Here is a 23024-nt window from a genome sequence, read left to right as displayed (position 1 = left end):
GTTTTATTTCCTACACACCTTGTGCTACTAGACTTGGAGACAGGGTAGGTGTTGTTTTTGTTCCTTGTTGCCTCTTCTAGACTATTGTCCTACTCTCATTAGAAATCACTCAGCTCGGAAACTCAGGCCATGAGTCAATACCACTCACTCTGCCTCCTTGGTGCTGTAATACCAAGTCCTGGACCCACCTCCCCCATTCTTTGGAGATTGTAGTTCTTGGCTCACTGTTATTTTCTCTCCAATGCTATTCTTGCAACCACCTTCTTCAGTCTCCTTTGCTCATCCGTCTCATCTCCTGGACTCCTCTTTTCTCTATGCTCACTCACTAGGCAATCACATACTCTGATGACTCCCAAAATGTCTCTCAACTCACGTATCTGACTGCCACATTGACATTTCACTTGGATGTTTAATAGACATCTCAAAATGTAAGTGTTCAAAATTAAGCTTCTTATTTTCCCCAGCCCCTAAATCTCCTTTTATAGCCTCCCCCATGTGAACAGAGACTTCATCTTATGCACTGCTATTTCCCTAATGCCTGGCACATAGCAGTTTATCAATAAAAGTTTAAAAAATCAATTGCTTTATGTTCACAATAGTAGTTGAAAATTAAAATTACACAATATTTACTTCTACTCTATTGTGAGCAAGCGAGCTAAATAGGATTTTGTGAGCTTGCTCTGGAAATGCAATAGCACAGCAGGGTTAGTGGGATTCTGAGTACTTGGTAACTGACCTTTAAACAAGCCTTGGTACCAGCTCTGATTTCTCTGTCAGGGCCTCTGCTCCAATTCAATACAGATTACTGCAAGGTCTCTTCAGTGACAGATTCGATGGTATTGCTTCCCTACTCAAAACCCTTCAGTTTCCTTTTGAGTGTGTACTAAAGTGTGTACTAAAATGTTCCTCTGCCTGCCATGCAAAGCTTTCCTCTTTTAAGTTTCTACCTACTTCTATTCTTTGACCTGAGATAGGGCCCTTGATACACCCAAAATGCTAACCCTGAAGGTGCCTCTGGTCCCTGAACACACCTGTGTCAATCCGAACTCCTTGGCTGGAAATGACAAAAATGAGACTTGCTTGGCAAAGAAGGGAGCATATTGGCTCCTGTAACTGTAAGTTTTCTATGTAGTAAGATAGAAAGAGGGTCAAAACACATTAAGAGAAATGCAAGCTATGGAGCAGCATGTATAGTGTGATTCTACTTTATATATATATATATATATATATTTTTTTTTTTTTTTTTAAGATTGGCACCTGAGCTAACATCTGTTGCCAATTTTCTTTTTCTTCTTCTTCTCCCCAAAGCCTCCAGTACATAGTTGTATATTCTAGTTGTAGGTCTTTCTGGTTGTGCTATGTGGGATCTGAACCGGTAAAACCCTGGGCCGCCAAAGGGGAGCATGTGGACTTAAGAATAAATACACACCACATGTTAATAATGATTAATCTCTAGTGAGTAAAATTCTGATGATATATTTTTCAATGTATACTCTTATGTATTAGAACGTCTTATAATTTTTAAAAAGGTTCAAATTTATGCATGGTTCGTGGTACCACCCTGCTAATGCAAAGCCATCATGCACCATCCAGTATGTAGCCACTAGCCATGTGTGGCTATTTAAATTTAAATAAATTAAGTTGAAATAAAATTTAAAATGTCATCCTTCAGTTGCTGTAGCCACATTACAAGGGCACGATAGCCACACATCGATAGTGGCTACCATGTTGAGAGTACAGATTTAGAACATTTCCATCAATGCAAAACGTTCCCACAATGGGAAACACCTGGTAAGCAACATGTCCCTAGATGCTCACCTGATTGCTTTCACTAGGATAATTGGCTTCATTTAGATGCAGCCAGAGTGAAGCAGGTGCAGGCCTGAGCGCCTGTGAACTGACAGCCACGGGGAGTTTGAGTGAGGTTCGGGTCTGTGTTCATTTATGCTGCATCTTCTGATGTGTCTGGGGAAGATGCTATCTTTAACTTATTCAGTAATTTTAAGGGAAATAAGGAAAATCCCTACCCAGTAATTTTTAAAGGAAAATGAGAACATCTAAATCTCTTGCCATGTTGAGATTTACCTGTTTTAATTAGAAAGAAAAACAAACTGGTTTATTTAAAAGAATGTTTGTCCTTTTCTTCTCATTTGCCTAATTCCTGAGTAACTTAGTGATGCATATGAAGAAAGAAGAATCATGTTCCTTTCTGGAGGGAAATTAAAATGATATCTTAAGTACTTCTGTTTAAAATGATTTTAAAGTAAGCATAAGAAGCTTGTCTCCTTAGTTTTCTCTATCAGTTGGAATTTTTAATATTTGTTCTACATGGCATGGAGAAAATTCAGTGATAGCTTTATGCTTTCATTCTAATTTGGAGTCATAAAATAATTTTCCAATGCCTTTGTTCCCCAAATAGATCTGTAACTTAAAAGCTCATGATCAGAAAAGGATTCTTCTAAATAACGAACAGGAAATCTCAATAATTTTTTATTTAAGAGATATCAGTGTGATTTTAATATTTAAATAGCAACCTATTATATCTCTAATATCCTTTTAAAACCATGAAACAGTAGGTCCATGAAAATATCCCTTATTTTTTAGAGCAAAACAACTATAACTTTCTTTTTTGACCACAGATCTCTCTGTCTCTTTCCAAAGCACATATTTACATCTTGATACCATAGATCACTACTTGGAATATGCTGGTTTATATTTAAAAACTTTAGTTTTAACCAATATATTAATATGACATCCCAAACAGTTTCAGGTCGTATCTTCCTAGAACAGATGGCAGAGTTGCTGTGAATGAGTAAAACAAACTATAGAATCTCATCAATTCATTCAACTGATGTCTTTTAAATACCCATTATGTACCTCTGCTAAGCTGGGGCACCAAGTTTGAAGGATCCTTTCCCTTAGGGCCTCACAGCTTGGTAGAGGGAGATACAGGAAAACCAGCGATGGCCATGCAATACCGTAAGGTCTGGGATCAGGTTAGGTTTGCACAGGGAGCGATCACATCACACTGTGAAGGTGGTCACAGAGGACTTCTGAAGCAATTTCAGGAGCTTTAGGGTTTAGTGTCCATTCACTTCTGGATTCTTCTTTATAGCTTCTATACCTCGTGTCTATACCAAAGTATCCCTAATGATAAAAATATGCATTACATGCCTCCACCTCCAAATAAAGAAAAGTACAGGATCAAGTTTACCATGAAGCCCCATAGAACTTAATTCTACTATAGAAGGATCCATAATGACTGGGCAAATTTCTTTTGTTGGGCTGAAATCCTATTGTATCATATTTTCCTTATATTAAGTGGATTAGATTGTTGAAGTGTTTAAGTAAGTTATGATTACTTAGAACATCCTACATTACGATTTTAATGTGGATGTTATTATAGCATGGATAGGCCAAAGGAAGTAAGAACAAAGTTCTCTTTCTTCTTCAGACTAGGCACAAGACTCAAAATGATTTCTTAGGACACATTAGAAAGTCATTCTTTAGGCAGAAAGTCAAACCCGCCTCCCCAAAGCTAAGTCAGTGCTCAGTCAGAAAGCAAAGGCTGCAGTGACTCTGATTCCAATCCCGGGCTCGTGCGTTCACTTGCAGTATCAGGTTTTGCTCACACAGAGGCTGTGCCTGCTGATTAAGTCCATATCTCTTTTCCTGAAAACCTCTTTCGATTATTAATGAAGGAAATTTTAAAGATGGCAAGAAAATTACATTTCCTTTTGAAATTACAGTGTAAGTGAAGTTTCTTCAACTGGCTCTTTAAAAATTGAGAAGGCCTCGTCTTCATAGATTAATGAGCTTTTCCTCTTCTATTCCCACGCGAACCCTCTTGGACCTACTTATTCACTTAATAAGTCTGCTGCATATGTCTCAACTGTCAGAAATGACACACGTCTTCATTCCTCTGAGTAGGGGTAACTATTCTGGATGCTTGGGCAATCATGTTCCCAAAGATTTTCTTCAGTGTTTTTGACTGGAGTGAGTGACACATCAAAGGTTGTGTTCTCACATCTGCATCCTCCTCCCCTTCCTTCACAAGAGGAAAGTGATGGCTTTGGTGTTAGTGTCTAAAGACTGGCATTCAGATAGCCCGCTTGTTATTCTTATAGCTTACCCAATGATGCTCATTCCCATCAAGAAGTCAGGCGCTGGGACAGTCAAACCCAAGCGTCCTTGTGGGGTTAGAGCAGAGGTCCCCTTCCAGGGACTTAAAGGACCAACTCGTTTAAGGACAGGGTAGGTTGTTTGGCCATGGCTCTTTGGATTCATATAACAGAAAACCAATTGCATTATGTGAAGCCAAAGAGGAATTTTTTAATGAGAATAAAAGTGAATCCTATGAATCCCAAGAAGTGTAGACTGGCCTCAGCATAAATTAAATGAGACGCTGGAAAACCATCAGGACCAAACTTATTCTTTTTCTCCAGGCCTTTTGGTCTCTTGACTTTGCACATCTACTTCATTCTCCTATGTATCTGTCCATTAGATTTCATGGCTTTTCCAGGTTCAGATGGCCACACAATGCAGCTCTGTAGCTCCTGGATCTTTGTGTCCTGAGTTCAAGTGGTCAACAAAGACACTCAAAGATCTATGAATCTCACATCAAAGTCTTGAGAGAGAAGCTTATAGGCCTAGCTTGGGCCAGGTATCTACCCTTAGTCAAGTCAGCTCCAGCTAGGGAACCAGTCTTGCAGTGGAAGCAGGAGTGTGGGTTTAAGGGTATAATTCTCAGAGAAGGGCAACCAGAGTCTGGATGAACATCTCAAATGATATCAACTCCTAGGGTCAGTAAACTATTTTCTATCTTTCAAAAAGGTTGAGTGGAAGTAAAATGTACACTTATCCATGTTAAGCCTATAAGGAGTAACCAAAATATCTGGTTTCTTTGATTTGGGGTAAAAATCACAAACTGGTTTGTTTCCTCTGTTCATCTCACACCAGTCAGAATCTCTGCAATTATATTTAACTTAATGATAATTATTTAATTAAAATTAGAAATCAAATTATTCTGAAACAAATACAATTTATTGAGTAAACAACATCTTTCAAGTTTGGGGACCATCAGAAGAAAACAATAGTAGAGAACTTTGGTGTTGAGAAGCTCAAGGACTTCACCGTTAACAGAAGAAAGCCAGCTCCAGGTTCTGCTGTGTATGCAGGAGTTTCAGTGAAAGCATAAAAGCTGCAATTCTGCTGCCCTGTGGGGCTGTCCTGTTCACGAGATCACTGGAGAGCTTCTCCTCTTATTTTAGTTTTGCATGTTGTGTAAAAATTGCTACAAACATAGCCATTTAAAACCATCCAAACTTATTACCTCACAGTTTCTGTGGGTCAGGAGTCTGTGTGTTAGTTAGCTGGATCCTCTGCTCAGTGTTTTATTGTGTGGAAGTCAAGGTGTCTGCTGGGACTATGATGGGCTGAGGCTCAGGGTCTTCTTCCAAGCTCGCTAGTTGTCGGCAGAATTCAGTTCCTTGCAGCTGTAGGACTGAGACCCTCAGCTCCTAGAGTCAGCCCACCATTCCTGTGGTCCTCTCCACAATATGGCAGTTGGCTTCTTCAAGGCCAACAGAGTATCTCTATTGCTTTGAATCTCTTGACTTTGTTTAAAGGTCTCAACTGATCAGGTCAGGCCTGCCCAGGATAATTTCCTTTTTTATTAACTCAAAGTTAACTGATTCGGGACCTTAATTACATCATCACAATCCCTATGTATTTGCCATATAATGTAACATAGTCAAGGAAGTGACATCCCATTATACATATTCATAGGTCTTGCCCACACCCAAAGAGCAGAAGCATACCATGAATGAACACTAGGGTCAGAAATCTTGAGGACCAGGTCAGAATTCTGCCCACTACTATCCAATGAAAAGAAGGAAGAGTGAGGATTGATCTTGGTTCATCCTCTCCTAGGCTTAAAGTCATCATCCCTTGGCATGAGGGAGAATTAGACTGTGGGCCTAAATATATTCATAAATTAAAGGAAATCCCAGTAATATAAGCATTTATTCCTCCTATGTGTATTTTTGTCTGTTTATCTCTTATATTGGACTGATTTATTTTTATTAATTTACTCACTTATTAGACATATTTGTGGAATATTTGTATATTTGTAGAGGATCAGAGAAGCTAAAGCCATTTGTCTAGAATTAAAAAGCCAGTCAGTGACAGAAGAAAAAACAAAAGTTAGGCCTTCCTTTCCAAATTATGGGGTTTCCCCCTATTTTTTGACCCTCCTTTGTGTCATCTGAGTATGATGACTGAATGTGGAGCATCCTGACCAAGGACACATTTAGCTGCCCTTATAAATGGTTTCCAGTGCCACCTCTTTTTGGCACTCAACTGAGAAGAGATTGGCACAGTTTCTGTCTCCTTTCTCCAGTTCTCAGTGTCATCTTGAAGAGCTGAGCAATGAGATTGTTCAGTCATTCAACTAATATTTATTGAGTGCCTACTACATGCAGGTATTGGGGGTATTCAGTTGTTAACAAATTTGAATAACAAATAACAAAACTGTTAACAAAACAGATATGATCTTTGGACTCAGAGGGCTTTCTCGGGGGAGACAGATACTTTAAAAGCAAGCCCAAAGAAATGATGAGAATGACTCTTATTGACTGACCACATGACCAGTCACATAACTTGAAATGCATTATCTTGCCACAGTGTGAGATGAGTTACTCTCATTTAAAGAAAATTTTCAGTTTTCACAAAAGGATATCATTCTTAACTACAGCTTAATTGCCTGTTAATTAAAAGATGCAGGTCTGAGGGGGAAATGGACAGTTACTAATCAACAGGCATAAAGTTTCAGTTAAGCAAGATGAATAAGTCCTAGCAATTTGCTGTACATTATACCTATAGTCAATAATAATGTATGGTACACTTAAATATTTATTAAGACAGTAGATCTCACCTTAAATGTTCTTACCACAATAAAGTAATTTTTTTGTCTTTCAGAAAATACGAAAATATCATAGGCAATTGAGGATTGAATATACTCACAAAGGAGAACTAATTAATTGCTTAATATTTTATTTTTATTCCTTCATATCTTGAGAATTAATATTGTTTGCAAATAGCAAAACTAAGAATAGTTACACGACTCTTGAAAATTCATATTTGTGGAAATAAGATGCTTATCAATAAGCATCATTTTGTAGATGGAAAAACTAGCTGATTATTCAGTCGTGCCTAATGTGATGACTTTATACTCTCTATATACTTTAGCACATGTGGTATTGTTTGCTTATTCAGAAAAAAATTTTATTATACTCAAGTCTTAATAAAATAACAGCTAACAGTTATTGAACAACTAAGTGGTTTCAATAAACTAAATCATATAGTTCTCGTACCACTCTCATGAGAACGCAATTCTTATGTGAAGAATGAGTTACCCATTTCACAGGTGAGGAAACTAAGGCATAGACAGATTATGCAAGTGGGTCAAAGTCACACACTAGTAATTAGTGGATTTGGGATTTGAACCTATGTATCTTAGTCACTTTAGTATAAGGAACTTGCACACTATGAGACAAGTATCTAATAAAATCATATTTTATTGAAGGATTTTTTTTTTTACTACAACACGTAGTAAGAAACACATTTCACGTTGTATTATACACACTCCCTCTGCCTATCTGTTATATACTGAAAAAAGTTTCACATAAAAACACTTGCTTTTACTATGTTTGGAATTCTCTGGATAACTAGGAAAAATTCTAGTTGAACCTCAAAATTGTGTACCTTTGTTTCACAATCCACTAGTGCTTTGAGACCTACAGTTTGGAAAACCACCATGATAAGGGGCGTATTAAGACACAGTAACACTAAGTGAGGCTAATAATAACTAGAGATACCATTTATTAAGCATCTACCATGGGCCAAAATACTGTCATCAATATTTATGTATAATATCCTCAATTCTTATTACACCCCTGACAGGTAACTCAATATTTTTTCACAGAAGAAGCTGGGATGTGGAGAGGTTAAGAGATTTGTCCTATGAAGATAAATCCTAACCAAAGGTTCCTTCCACTAATCTACTCTAATAACATTTAAGTATTATTAAACAATTAAGTCACTAAAAGAAAAGACACGGGTCTGTATTTCATTAGCAGAGTACTTAATAGAAGATAATATCAAATCCACTGCTACTCAATAGTTTTTAAAACCTAAGCTGAGACAAACTATATGTAGCAAGGAGAGCTTGAAAAAAATATGACCTATCCATTCTTTCAGAAAATTCTTACTGTTATGAGTCAGATACTTTTCTAAATACTTGACACACAATCCTCATTTAATCCTTGTGGTAACCTCAAGATGTAGGTGCTACGGTGTTAGTGGCCCTATTTTACAGATGAAGAAACAGGCACAGTATTGAGGTCACATACCTAGTAAGCAGCAGAGTGGGTTTCCAACGCAGGCAGTCTGGCCTACATTCTTAACCTTTCATTGTGCTGTCTCTCTCAAGTTCAACCTAGACTGAATCCGGGTACCTACCTCTTCCATTCTATTCCACAATATTGTTTTGTGCATTTCACTCTGATGTGATGTCATCAGCCTATGTTAAGAGTTGATATGAGGGCCATGTAAAGAACAAGGCCATCATTCTCAGTATTGAGTCATTGTTTATCGTGCCACACTATGAGAACCTGTCCAGTCAATATATCAGAAGATTCTACTTATCTTCCACCATTGGTTGGTTTTTATCTTATAGATTCTGTGAAATGTGTAAGTGACCAGTATTTCTTTATTGTGTTGATTTTTAGACAACTTATACTCAAGAATGTAATTCGTGTTTCCATACTTATTTTCTTCTTTTGTTCCAACTTCCCCCTGATACTTGCGTACTTTATTTGGTGGAAGTTGATATAACTCTTTTTTTGGAACAGAATGAGAATACACAAGCCCGCCTCATTGCGTATTTATGAGTTATTATTAACCTTCATACAGATGAGGAAATTGACAGTAGGAGACAATTGAATAAAGTACTCAAGTCTGTGGCACATAGTTTAGCCCTTAATGTTATGCTGACTTATATCTGCAACCTGATCTTCCCCAGGCCACCTATGAGAAATACATCATATTTCGAGTAATCATCCCAGGTTCACCTCTATGAGTTGTGTGACCTTATACATTTCATGTAATTTCTCTGTGCCTCTGTTTCCTCATGTGTAAAATGGAGGTAGTAATATACCCACCACACATGATGACTGGGCCGAAGAAGAGTTAATTTATGTAAAGTGCACACCGCCGTTCCTGGGACGCGAGTGTGGGTAGTGTACCTCATCGCTCTTACGTCACCATCGTCTTCCCCTTCTCCTCTTGCTCCTTCTCCGTCCTCTCCTCCTCCTTCTTCTTGGCTCTTGCCTCTCTTTTTTATGGCGAACTTCCAGCCCCTCTCAAAGGGTCACACTTATTCCTAAAGGTCCCCAGTGAGGCCTCACAAGGGCTCGCTATCAATTTTCTCACATATTTCCCCTTCAGTCTTTTACCTTGGTTCCCGCTTCCATCAGTGCTGCTTGAGGATTTCCCACCTAGCCCTTGTGTGCAGCTACTGACGCTTGTGCCTAGCATGCTGTTTCTCAATACTGAAGAACATGCAAATCCTTCAAGCGTACTCATCCCTGGAGCCCTCACTAAGCCATTGCTTCTGTGTCACATCATGCCAAATCTTACCAGCTAAGCTCCGACGCAGTGTTCCTTCTGCTCGGAGTTTCCTTTTTCCCCTCTCTCTGTGGCTTTGAACATATGTCTCTGGGGCTTAGTCAAAACCAAAATCCTAAACAGACACCGTGCTGCCCTCTCATCCCCTTGCACTCCCTTCCTCTTCCCTTGTTCTCCTTCTGTTAACCCGCATCCCCACCAGTTCGCAGACACACGCAACCATGTTGGACCCCACCTTGGGATCAGCTGACACCCTCCTACAGATCATTGTCTGTTGCCTGTATTGCTGAGCACTCCTTATTTGGATCACAAATTGCTTGAGGTTAGAGAGTATGTCTGAGAATCCTCGCCTTCACAGCACTTAGTTCAGGACCAAGCACAGAGGTAGCACCCACAGACAGTTGTTGGTGGACTGATCAGTTTGCACTGGTCTTGATAGCTCCTGACCAAGCCAGAGTGAGAAACCCCTTTGGAGAGGGAAACCTTCATTGTCCCAGGTAGAGTGACCTAGCACCCCAGTTTGTTTGGGACTATCTTGGTTTTAGCACTGAAAGTTCCCATGGCCCAGGAAACCCCTCAGTCCTGGCAAACTGAGATGGTTGGTTACCTAGCACTGGGATTCCCTCGTTTAAATATGTCCTTTACGCTCCAGACCAGATACCAGTCCTCTCACTCCAACCTCACTTGTCTGCCTCTACCTGCCTGGACACCACACACACACACACACACACACGCACACACGCACACACTCTCTCTCTCTCTCTCTCTCTCTGTCTTCCCCTCTCTCTCTGTCTTCCCCTCTCTCTCTTTCTCTATCACTCACAAGAATCATACCACCTTTACCCGTCCCCTGCTCCCGCAGCTTGTATCAGATCATATAATTCAATGGTCTACAATTGCTCCAGACTTAGCAGACCAGAGGAAAATGTACTTGTCATCTTAGCTTCTTCTCTCAGCTTTGTGACCTTCCCAGTTATCACTCTTTCTGACATTCACTTTGCTCAGCAGAGGGCCTGGGTAGAAACACAGGGCTCTCACCCTGAAAGGCTGGATTTCAGATAGATCTGGCCTCTGCCTTCTGAATCCTTGTGGAATGATCAGAGTTTAACACATTTTCGTATGTCAGATTGCCATTCTTGGGAAGTGACGGCTGAGGAAAATCCCTGGTACATGAGTTCCCTACACCTTGTTATCCCCCCACGGCCCTAATTACTCCTTTCACACTGCTGTCTTCAACCCTTCCACCAGCACTTGGGTCCAGCACAGCTTCACCATCTGCTCATATGACACCAACATTATGGCCTCCCTCCATGCATCCCTAAATGGGGCTGGAGAATGCAATGGAGATGGCAAGTGTGCCAGCTGGCATCAGTGACACAAACCTAGACAGTGATGAATCAGGGCCCAGGACAGGGAGGAAGAAGGGAGGACACTGATGGCTAATTGTGTACTGTCATCGGTACTCCAGGGCGGATCTCTGTGCTCATGGAAGCAGAATCAATATGGTGTTTCTGTTCCTGCAGCAAATGCATAAGCTTCTTGTTAATATGTGGTCACATGAGAATGTTCAATAGAAAAGAAACATTTTTTCTTTTGTGTGTCTCTGATTGACATTATTGGGGATTCTCCAGGGAGTTTGAGGATTACTTAAAAATGGCAGGGAGGGGTTTCTGGCTGCCAGGGGAGGAGCCAAGGCATGTTGATCATGCTGATGGGTCATTTCTGTCCCGCAGATTGCTGAAGTTCCCACCTGCCTCTTCCACCCTGGGTCTCCAAGGTCCTCTGGTCTTTACTTTATGCCTTGCAATTGATTCATTCATTCACTTCTCTCTGAATGCTGCTTCCAGGATTAAATTGGCCAAGTATCTCTTCAAGATTTGTTCTATAGATTTAAATTTAGGCATGTTGATGTTGGCTTTTTTTATTGTCGTTATTGTTGATTTTTATGTATTTGATGTTAAGACGGTTCTATATTCTGTGACTTTCTGTTCTTTGCTTTTCTATTGAATCATTTTCCCTATATATATGTGTTTGCTTTTATTTACTTCATTTTCACCTTTCCCTTTTTTTTTTTTTTAGCTGAGGAAGATTTACCCTGAGCTAGCATCTGTGCCAGTCTTCCTCTATTTTGTATGTGGGTCACCACCACAGCATGGCTTCCAACAAATGATGTAGGTCCATGCCTAGGATCCAAACCCAGGCCGCCGAAGCAGAGTGTGCAGAACCCAACAACTAGACCGTGGGGCTGGCCCCTCACCTTTCCCTTTTTCAAATGGAAGTGGTAGCACAAAGGCACCTAATAAAATATAATACTCTTTCCCAACAGAGGAAGCTAGATGCCGTTTTTGTTTTATCCAAAAAGCCCCCATAGATCTTGCCTACTCTCGAAGCAGATATATCTCAAGGGCTGATGAAGCTGAGAGGGAGAAATGTGTTTCCAGTTATATGGATGAAATACACAGAAGTCCCAGATCAACCCTGTGCAGGAGACTGAGGCAGCCCCAGAGGCAGAGCCCCCACATGGTTGGAATCCTAGTGTTATCTCAGCTCCAAAATATTCAGATTGGTTGGTGAGGTTCCTTCCAATCAGGTCAACTCAGCTGACCAGTGAAGCACAGAAGAAATAGGAGCCTCATGGCCTTGACTTTATAAACTAGCTAACACAAGAACACCCCTTAGCAAGGCCAGCTTTGGAGCACCTGTCTCTCATTCTTACAGGAAATGTACTTATCTAAATCTCTTCTCTCTTGCTAAAAAGGAAAGAAAGAAACAAAATGCTTGAAACAGTGGAGATGGCCGGCATGAACATTGGTGATTACATGTGGTGCTAATAAACAACTTCAGGCACAGAGGAACAGCAAGAGTGTCAAGAGATTACTGGATTGTCAGAAGTTGTGACAGAAGGTCCACTGGGGAGGGGGCATAGAAAATGCCAGATAATAGAATATGATTCTTGTAGAGCCAGAAACAAGTCATGTATGAGGGATAGTGAATGGAAAGTATGATTTGGGGCTCACCTGGATATAAAGAAAGGTGGTGATGGATACAGCCAGAAGGTAAAGACCTTTACAGAATGATGGTTAGGAGTTTGTGCTTGAGACACTACAACTGGGAGATTCTCAAGTCAGAGAGGAAAGGTTTTGATATAGGGAAAATGGAAGACCAGGGGAGGGTTCTTAATCAAAATGATTCTTATAGAAAATTATGCCTTTGCCTATGATGAGGAGGAATTGCAGAAATAATTTTCCAGAAGTAGAGGTTGTGCCTGGTCCCAGAGAGAGGGGTAGAGTGGGGGCAGTTTTAAGCTCTGCTTCAATGTTGTGGCTAAAAAAATGGATGAAAATGCCAAACAGTGCCTCTCTGAATTAGGCTTTAGCTATTTTGCCTCCCCTCATAGCTCTCCACATTTTTGTGTAGGAAGCAGTTTTGATGCCAATGGTACTGGTGTTTTTTTTTTTTTTTCCTCCTGGGGATCAGAAAATGTGGGTTTCTAGTCCCAGTTTTAACACCACTATGGAAAGCCCTCTTTCTCCCTCCTGCTTTGGGGATGCTGAGCTGGCACAGGTATGACTTTAGCCTTGGGGATGTAGCTTAGAGGGAGGGGACATAGGAAGCCAATGGAGCCACCCCTATCTCTTCCCTGAAAGCCACCAGCAGCCACTGGATCTTTAGAAAGAAACGTAGTGGGAGAAGTGGGTCATCCCTGCATCTGCTCAGCCTCTATTCTGGAGTGTTAGGAAGCCAGCTCTGACCTGGGAAAGTCTTTAAATTCAGGTGCAATGTGATGAGATGCTCAGGCAAGGACGCTGTGGTAAATGGGGAGGGTTTGTCTCCTGTTTCAGATTCTCAGTTGGGCATCAGCTCCTTGAGTTTCTTTTTTGCACTGAGTGCTTCTGGTTGAATCAAAGTAAGTTTGCCATGCACAGGGCTTTTGTGACTAACCCTTGGGTTAGTCATTCTGGGGCTGGAATAAGAACTTTAGACTTCCTAAATTGTGAAGAGAGTGTGAGTTCTCCACACTGCCCCATATGTCCTTCCAAGTAAAAACATTTTTAAGCCATCAAATATGTACAGAGACGTCCTACCAAGTTGTGATTTTTTTTTCCACAATGATTACATGGATACTTTTAAATAAATCAACATTTAAACATATTTTTTCTCCATTTTAGTTTCCCTGCTTTGCTGATGCTCAGTCTAAGTACATGTTTAATTGACTTGTTGGATGATCCAGCAGTGGTCGCGTCTCCTTGCTGGGCCTCAGTTTTCTCGTCTATGAAATAAAGGTTTTAGGTGGAAGATCTCTTCCAGCTTAATTTTCTGTAATTTCACAAGCTCAAAGACCAGTTTTCTGACTACATTTAGCACCACCTTGTCTTGGCGTTTTGTGTCTTCCAAATTTGAGTGAGAAAAAAAATAATGGCCTTTCCATATTCCCGCAACTCCTCATACTTATTAAAGGTGAGTATTTGAAACATTTCTGAATCAAAATTAAAGAAAGATTGTGTCCCTTTTTATATCCAAATCTTATGAAGAATATACGTCTGTAATCATATGTGATCATCAGCAAAGTCCTTGATATGCTGGTGGAAGATATTTTGGAATAAAGGCAACACCTTTTTGGAAAAGGATAACAGTTATGACTGATAGAGGATAACTGTACCATATTTTCATCTCTGCCAATAATTTAGGGTGTGGTGCTGAACATTTCTCTTAATCTTTCTAGGCTTTAACTTTCCTCTTTGTTCGTTCATTCATTCATTCATTCATTCATTCATTCATGACTTACCTACCTCTAATATTTTATCGTAAGGTAAGTCTGTCTCTAATATTTTATGAAATTTTTCGTGAACACATCTCCCATCTACATCTTGCCAATTCTTATGCCAGTGCCCTTTGACTTTTCACCTCTGTCCTGAATGGAAATACTGCCTTGCATCCTCTGAGAGCATGGCAGCAGAAACTGGGTCTCTCCACAAGCCTTGCTGTAGTCTGCCTCTCAGATGGGCGCTGTTCATTATTTGCTAGAAGGTTTATATAACAGATGTTACAAGACAGACAAGCAAGCGCACACTCCCCGAGCCCGGAGCACGCCGAGCCAGGCACGCACACACTCGCCAATACCAATACAAGGAGAGCTGCCGGGGCGATGGAGGGAGTGTGCTGTGGGGGCCAGCGCTGCTCCAAAGCTCTGCTAATGTCTCTGTGTGACCATGCTGTATTTTCAGCTTGTCATCATGGCTGGGACAGTGCTGCTTGCCTACTACTTCGAATGCACTGACACTTTTCAGGTGCATATCCAAGGATTCTTCTGTCAGGACGGAGACTTAATGAAGCCTTACCCGGGGACAGAGGAAGAAAGCTTCGTCACCCCTCTGGTGCTCTATTGTGTGCTGGCTGCCACCCCAACTGCTATTGTAAGTACAGAATTAGACTTCCTTCTTTATTGTCAGATACTAAACGACATTTCCTGTCTGCCTTTTCTCCTCTTTTCTGTCTTCCTGGGCATTCACCGGCAGCCTTATCAGGGTGTCCTGTTTCAACCAAAACAGAGTCAGCGGAACTTTGCATGAAATCTCATTAAAATAGGTCTTGCTTTTATATGTGGCTTTTGCTTTTTGGCATCTGAATTCAAATATATATATATATTTTAAAGCACGTGTGAATGTCACAAATCAACAGACATGATTGGCTAATGTATTAGAAACAGCTGCCGTGCTCTTAAAAATATATACTGTGGGTTGTGTGTATTCAGAAGAGGTCCTGAATGTAAATGCTGTCATTGATATGAAGACTCAGATCAGAGTGAAATAAAATCCCACCGCCAGGCCTGTATTGAACTGCTGTTCTGATTGAACTTCCAGAGAGGCGGAGATGAGAGAAATGGCTTGACCTGAAGTTTGCTATGATTCGTTCTTGGTGGCTCTGGCTCTGTTCATGTTATATCACATTCAATTAAGTTGCAACATTACCTTCATTTACTTCACTCTTTTCTCTTGTGAGGCAAAAAAATTGGCTAGACAATCCTCTAGGGAGACTGTTTCAAAAGCATAAAGCTCACACATCTGTGTTATCTGGAAAAGTGATTTAACACTTAGATATTTTAATTTTAAAAATGACTTTGTTTTAAATAAACATTTCTGTGTCTAAACATGCTACAAGGTCAGATTAATTGGGCTGTAATCTCAGTTATCATTTTCCCCTTTCTCTTCGGATAGCTGCCTCCCCCAACTCTTTCTCCTCCCCCACCCGCCCTCCCCCTCCCCTCTTTTTTAGGTGGTAATAAGAATACTGACTGGCATGCTGGGGAATATACTGATTGCTCAGACGTTCAGTTCAAGTATTGTTTTCTGTGCAAATGTTTTGCTTGCTTTAAGGTGAGAAATTAAATAGAATTTTGAGGATAAATAATAGGGACATAATGAGTCATACTACTTTAAGTTCATTTTGATCATTGATCCTAGGTTGACAAGCTCCCCCTTAAATGATGAGACTATGCTGTCGAAATCAAGGTCAGCAGTGATAAAACCTGATGTATCAGAGTGGTTAAAAACACAAGCTTTGCTGTCCGAGATACCTGCATTCTCAGCCTGTCTATATGACTTTGGGCAAGTCACTCTATTGTCCCCGCCCCCCATAAAAAATGGGAATAGTGTGACTGCCTACTTCATAAAGTTGTCATGAGACTTAAATAAGATGATTTGCACCAGTGACTTAGCACAGTGTCTGGCATGTCCTAAGTGGTTAGAAGGAGGGGAGCAAAGAACCTGGCTGGAAACGGTTCTTCGCCCTCTTCAGGATCACAGACCTGTCTCCTCTACGTGAAGACAAGGAGATTCCGCTAGAACCCTGGTAACACCTCCCCTTTAGAGTGATGGGTGATGCGCCCTCTCTGAGAGGAAGGCTAATCTCTCCATCCCTCTTACCTTTCCCTTATCCTTTCTCACCAGCCTGAGGAATAAGAGAAAGTGTGGAAGACACCTTTCCTTGTTCCTCAAAAGCTGACACTTCACTCCCCAGATAAAACCTGGTGGCCACATTGGGTTCTACCTGGGACCCTAATGCTGGCTCGGCCTGGAGGCAGTGGGCTTAGTCTGCAATCAGATCCTGGTTTCTTCCAGTCTCATAAGCATATCATTTTCCTGTGTATTCAGACATGAATCTCTGAGTGATCTGTTGACTTATTAACATATTTTTCTCTCTTCTTCCCAGTCCCAGGAAATATCATTGCCTAGGTTCTCCTATAACTAGTTCTTATAATTATAGAGATTTTTTTCCATTAAGAAAATACTAAGGAAAGCAAGGGAAACAGATTAATAAAAATTATGAACAAAAAAATAGTGAATCATGTTCGGCTTCGGTGGCCCAGCGTTAGCCGGTTCAGATCCGAGGTGTGGACCTATGCACCGCTTGGCAAGCCATGCTGTGGCAGGCGTCCCACATGTAAAGTAGAGGAAGATTGGCATGGATATTAACTCAGGGCTAATCTTCCTCAGCAAAAAGAGGAGGATTGGCAGCAGATGTTAGCTCAGGCCTAATCTTCCTAAAAAAAAAAAGTAGTGAATCAGAAACAATAGAAGTGGTAAATAAAATCAGAAGCTAATTCTTTGAAAAGTAAAATGTACAAGCCCCTGGCAAGTCTAGTCTACTATAAGAAAGGCAGAAGTAAAAAGAAAGTTAAGAAAGAAAAGAATGTATAAGCAAAAATAAATAAACCTTTACAAATCTACACTGTATTTGTATTTAAATTGTATATACAATTTTGTGCCAATAAATGCTTGAATCTCAATAAAATTGAAAACATTCTATGAAGAGATAATTTACTAAGAATGCCTTAAAAAGATGTAGTAAAGATAAATAGATGAATAACAATAGAATAAATTTTTAAGTGTATCTAAAATTTATCTCACAAAATGGTATTGGCTGCAGACACATAGCTGTAGTATAAATTCTTCAAACTTTCAAGGAATAGAAAATCTGTAATATATAAAATGTTCCAGAGTCTAAAAATAAATGGGAAGCTTTTCAATGCACATTACAAAGCAAGAAAAATATGGATTTTAAACACTTAGAAAGTCTACTTACACATCCACAAAAGCACCCTGAATGGCAACAATCTCACTTAAGAATATTGATGTAAGGAAGAGAAAGGATTGATAGATTTGTCTACCTAAAAATAAGCATTTCTATCAAAATAAAAAGTAAATTAAGATTGTAAAAAAGTTTGCAGCATATGAGGCTCAAATGTAAATATCCTTAACGCTTAAAAAGATGAGCTTCCCAAAATAAAAATGGGAGAGGACAAGAATAGACAATTAACAAAACAATAAATTTTGTGCATATAAACATTTCTAAACTCATCAATTACCAAAGAAAATTAATTTTTAAAAACACAGCATTTTCCCCATATAAAATTGGCAAATGTTTTAAAGAAACATAGCCCATGTTGTTGAAGGTGTAGATACTTTCATACAATTCTAGTCAAAGAGATTTTCTTTCTGAAGAGAAGCTTGTCAAAGATGTATTAAGAGCTTTATAAACTTCAGACCCAGTCATTAATTCCATTTCCTGAATTTATGTTAAGAAAATAATCAGAGTTTTATATATATACAAAGATTTGTGTGTAGGGATGTTCATCTCATCAATAGTGTTAGTAGTGAAAAAATAGTAGAGGACCGTATAAGTACATTATTGGGCAGTCATGTTTTTGAAGGACCTTTAATAGCAATGAAACATGCTTGTGATTTAATGTTAAGATTTTTTTAAAGGCTAAAGTACTGCATATAGTATCATGAGTAAAATCTTTTTCGCATCTACAAGAGAATCTGACTGTCTCTTAATTTTCTGGCTCTGTTTCGCTAGAAAAAGAAAAAGATGATATCTATCAACTGTGTTGCTTGGCAAAGTTAACCCCTGATTGGTGAATTGCATCTGAACTCAGAGAACCATAATTACCCAAGAAAGTACCATGTTATGACTTCCAGTGCAGTGACTCTGGAAACTCGGGATGTCCACTGTGGGGCCTTAGAAGCTGTACCTATGGAGTTGCTTCACCATATATTGACTTCTATAGGGCATGAGGCTTTTAAGCCACGGTGGCTCCTGCATTTGCTGATATGTCTGAGGTCTCCTTGCACCTGAGCTGTACTGTGCTGCTGGACTGCTGTGAGAACACTTGCTGAAGAGAAGCATGTGATGCTACCCTGTTGGCAAGCTATGGTTCCTTCCAAGTGGACCAGTGCCAAATGTAGCATGTGGTTGTTTGTGGGTCTGAGTATTTAATAGACCCTAAGAAGATACCTTCTGTATGTTGCAAGTATAATCCCAAATGTATAATTACATAAAAAAAAAGACTAGTAAGAAACAAACTAAAAATTTATAGCTATTGTCTCTGAATACTAATGGTACAGTTAATTTTTTCTTTTCTTTTATACTTTTATGTATTTCTTTCAAAATTCTACATGAATGGATATTATTTTCAAATAGAAAGATATATTTTAAAAACAAACTGTGTACTCCAGTTCTTCTGGCAATAATTATGAAATGACCAATCTTAAATAAGACTTGGAAATGGCCATTCTAAAAAACAAAAATACACATGGCCAAAAAACAAAAATAGAAAAACAGAACTTTGTGAACAATTTCTCTTCTCTGTGGGCAAAAATGATAGATCTTTCATTCTAACATGTTTAGTAGAAACTCTTCTTGAGGCTACAGGTGTTGATCATATCTCTTCCATCTTTTCCATATCTCTTCCAATCACACAAATTTGACTTGAGAGTCAAATATTCTAATGGGAAGCCAAGGGGATATAGTCAATGAACAGTAAACTAAGTATTAAGAAGCTAAAGTTCTACTCTAGCTCTGAAGTATAGAACCCTGATCCAGCCTTTCCATCCCTTTGTTCTCTGGTTGAAAAATGTGACCAATAATGCTGGCAGGGCCGTAAGATATGTGCTGAGGAATATTCCATAAATGATGATCATAAGAATAACATCTTTAATTCACTTATATTCTACAATCCTTGCCTAATTGATCCCCACAACATCCCAGTGAAATAGGAAAGAGACATCCCAAAGAACATAGAGAAAATGTATGGTCCAATTCTCTTCATTTTTAAGTTGAGCACACTGAGACTTAACAACGTTAATTTGCTGAAGGTCCCAGCTAGCTCTGTAGGTGACTGGACAGATGGCCACCCATTGGATTCCACTTTTATTTTCCTCCTGAATGAGGGACATTGCTAGCAACCAGGGCGTCTAATAGCTGATGGGTGAATGGCAGAGCGTTGTGTGGCCTTGGAACCCTGCTGATGGTGCTTGATCTTCCCCCCAAGACCTGAAAACATGTGATCAGCAGTAGGACAGAAAGCAGAAGAACCCTTTTGAAGCTCAGGGACATTTCCTGGGAGCAAGGAGCTGTGTTCATTTCTTCTGCCCCATCATATGGAGGTATGGCTTGTCTAAGAGCAGCCTTTGTTGGGCAACTGGGACACAGATCCCAAGGCCCTAACTCAGCACACCCCCTACTTCTGAGTGTGCATCCTTCATTCTCTTCACAGTGCAGAGTCATCCTTTCTCAGGTTTGCTCTTTCAAGAGAGGCAGGGGTCCCAGTCATGGCTTTGCTGCCTGAAAGTCATGTTCCCTCTATGAGTTCAATTTCTCATCTGGAAATAAAAGGAAGGGTTGGGCTAAATGGTCTCCAAGATCTTTCCAGTTCTAATATTCTATGAGAAATGAGAAAAGAACAATCTGATTGGAAGCCTACAAATGTCAGATTCCCAACTTCTAAGTCTCGACTTTCTTTCTAGAGATTGATTTTACACCTCTGTGACTGGTCAAGTGTTTCACAGAACTGCAGCTTTTTATTATTCCTCCTTAAACCCGTTTCCCTGGAGTAGAAAGAAGGCAAGACTCTGGGGTGACTTATGTGACACTAACAAATGGCAATTTTCAAAAAAGTAGCTCAACCTGGACTTGTCCTTGGTTTTCTGTGCATTCTGAAGCACGTTAACCATAGAAGAACCCAGCACCGTATTGCTGTCTCTGTGGATAGGCATTACCAGCCATATTCACAACTGCAGGGATGCACAAGGAGACGTGAGGGAAAAGACTCTGCCACGTGTTTGACCTGTCATTTCCTATTTCTCCTTCGGTGCTTTGCCGTCAGAAAAGATCAGCATCATGTTGAGGCAAGGCCACATGGGATAAACTGCACAGGGACAGGCCACTGCTGTCCCAGATCTTAGGAATGGTTAGAGCTTGGAAGATTTATTGCATCCAGAGCCGTTTACCCAAAAGTGGTGGCCCACACTCCCAAGAAATCTGCAGGGTGCTTCAGACCAAAGTGGAAACCCTGCGCTGACTACTGCCTCTGACCCTTCCTGAATAAAGGCACACACTCAGAGTCCAAGGCAGAGAATCTGTTTGGAGAAGAGGGCATGACTGGGCGGAGAGTCTGATTCACCCTCATTTTATCTCAGCCCCAGTGCCACAAGGCATGAGAAAATGGCTAATAAACCTTTTTCTTGGCCTCACCACAGAGTGGCAGGGGAGTATTTAGTACTGAAGCAGCAGAACATTTGACACCCAGCCCGAGAGAGTTGAAACAGCTCTCAGTTGGCATGCAAGTGTGCACGCACGCTTATCCAAGACTCATCTAGAATTTCCTAGGAAAGGAAGAGACAAACACAATTTGACAGAAAGACACAGTTTGGAGGAAATTGTGAATCTTCATTTGGGGGGTTTCTGGGCTGTAAGCTCTTACAGTGACTGTGAAAGCCCAAAGCGCAGTGTGATCACAGAGAGGGCTCTCAATAAATGCACGTCCGTTGGCTGGCTGACCAGGGACGCAGCTGCTGAGGCAAAGGAGACATTGTAGGACCTTGTACTGCCTCATAAGCTGCCTCTTCCAGGCTCTGAACAACCTCATCTGTTGAAACCCCTTTGAACACTTTATAATTCACATCTTTTCCCTTTTGTACATTGTCTCGTGGCTTCCTTTTTTTTCCTTTTTTTTTTTATCATAAGCACATTTTCTTCGTTGCTAATGTAGTTAGTCTTTAGAATTTACATTTTTTTCTGGGAAAGATTTATAGATATCCCCCTTAATTGTTGTGGATTTTTTTTAATTGATGGAAAAAATCCATTTCCCCATTTTTGTCTATGCTGCAAATGAGTGCTCTGAATTCCTTTACAGATTGTTTTTGCCCCTGACATCATCCCACAGAGACACTTGCTTACCACCTTTAAGATGCCCCTTCTCAGGACTGGTGACTACGTGATTGCGTTAAGAGCTTAATTTGTTTCTTGAAAAGACTATTGTTTGCCTAGAATTATGTGATGGTCACCTTACTTGGTGATCACGATACTTTTTACCTTTTCATTGAGAACAATATTTTAGCTAACTCATTTTAAATTCCCATTTCTCTTATATCCACTGTCCAGAAATAGAAGCATAAGAAACTACTGTGCTTTGGAATGTAGCATACCACCTTGGTGCTACGTTCTGTATCAAGTGTGAGCTTAAGACAGCCTTCTGAATGGGTAGATGCAGCCCCTGGATTAAGACCAGTAAGGAGGCTCCAACCCACAAAACACTTATTATTCTAGCTGCTGAACGATTTTTAAAATGCTGTCATCCAAATGGCTTTGATTCTGTTGCAGCCTTGAGCTTTGAAAGGCATAGGAAGTGTCTAGGGCTGAATTTCTTTGTTTACTCTGAGGTGTGATGAGGCAGAAGTCAAGAGCCCTTGAACCAACCAAAGCTCAGCAAGTGAGAGGACCAGAACCCCTCTGCAGATCTGGGTTGTCAATGGCACACATCAGGAGAGATTAAAGCAGAATGCAAGGACACTGGCATTCAGGACTGGCAGCATAGTGTGTACATTAAAAATCTCCTGGGTCACATTTAAATAAAATCTACAACAAAAACCATGTCTGTCTTTCTTGGAAATGCTGAGCACTGTGAAGCCTCCCAGGGAGACTATTGGAAGCATCTAAGAATCCCTGGGACTAAAAGATCTGAAGCTACTTGGACACCAATATTGGGAAGTGTGCAAAGAACCCTCTCCTCTTCCTCAAGCATGACACACAGACAACTCAGAGGGGGGCTACCAGCTTCTGCTGTCCTTTAGGAACCCAGGTGACAGAGATATCAGGTGATGTGATGACTCTGGAGAGGTCTGCATCCACTTTGCTTTACAGGAAGAGTACTTGGTGAGGGCCGAGTCCCGTGGGATTTTAAAAGTGAAAGAAGGCTGAAGGAAGAAGCACCACAAGAAACCATGCTGGCCCTGGAGAGCTTAACCTACAGAACTGAGATCAAAGCCCAGTCATGT

General features: G+C 40.4%; 1 protein-coding gene across 9 annotated transcripts in view; it reads left to right on the top strand.

Annotated features, from left to right (window-relative positions):
- PLPPR1 (phospholipid phosphatase related 1) overlaps nucleotides 1-23024 on the top strand; it is a 440629-nt gene that overhangs the window by 380689 nt on the left and 36916 nt on the right. For all 9 annotated transcript variants that reach the window (XM_014842219.3, XM_070519119.1, XM_070519120.1 and 6 more), the window contains one exon: nucleotides 14913-15101. In XM_014842219.3, the coding sequence (XP_014697705.1) occupies nucleotides 14913-15101 (189 nt within the window). The remainder of the gene's footprint in view (nucleotides 1-14912; nucleotides 15102-23024) is intronic.

This window comes from Equus asinus, chromosome 10 (assembly GCF_041296235.1).
Source record: "Equus asinus isolate D_3611 breed Donkey chromosome 10, EquAss-T2T_v2, whole genome shotgun sequence".
NCBI lineage: Eukaryota > Metazoa > Chordata > Mammalia > Perissodactyla > Equidae > Equus > Equus asinus.
Note: the sequence above shows the minus strand (reverse complement) of the source record. Positions and strands in the feature narration are given on the sequence as shown.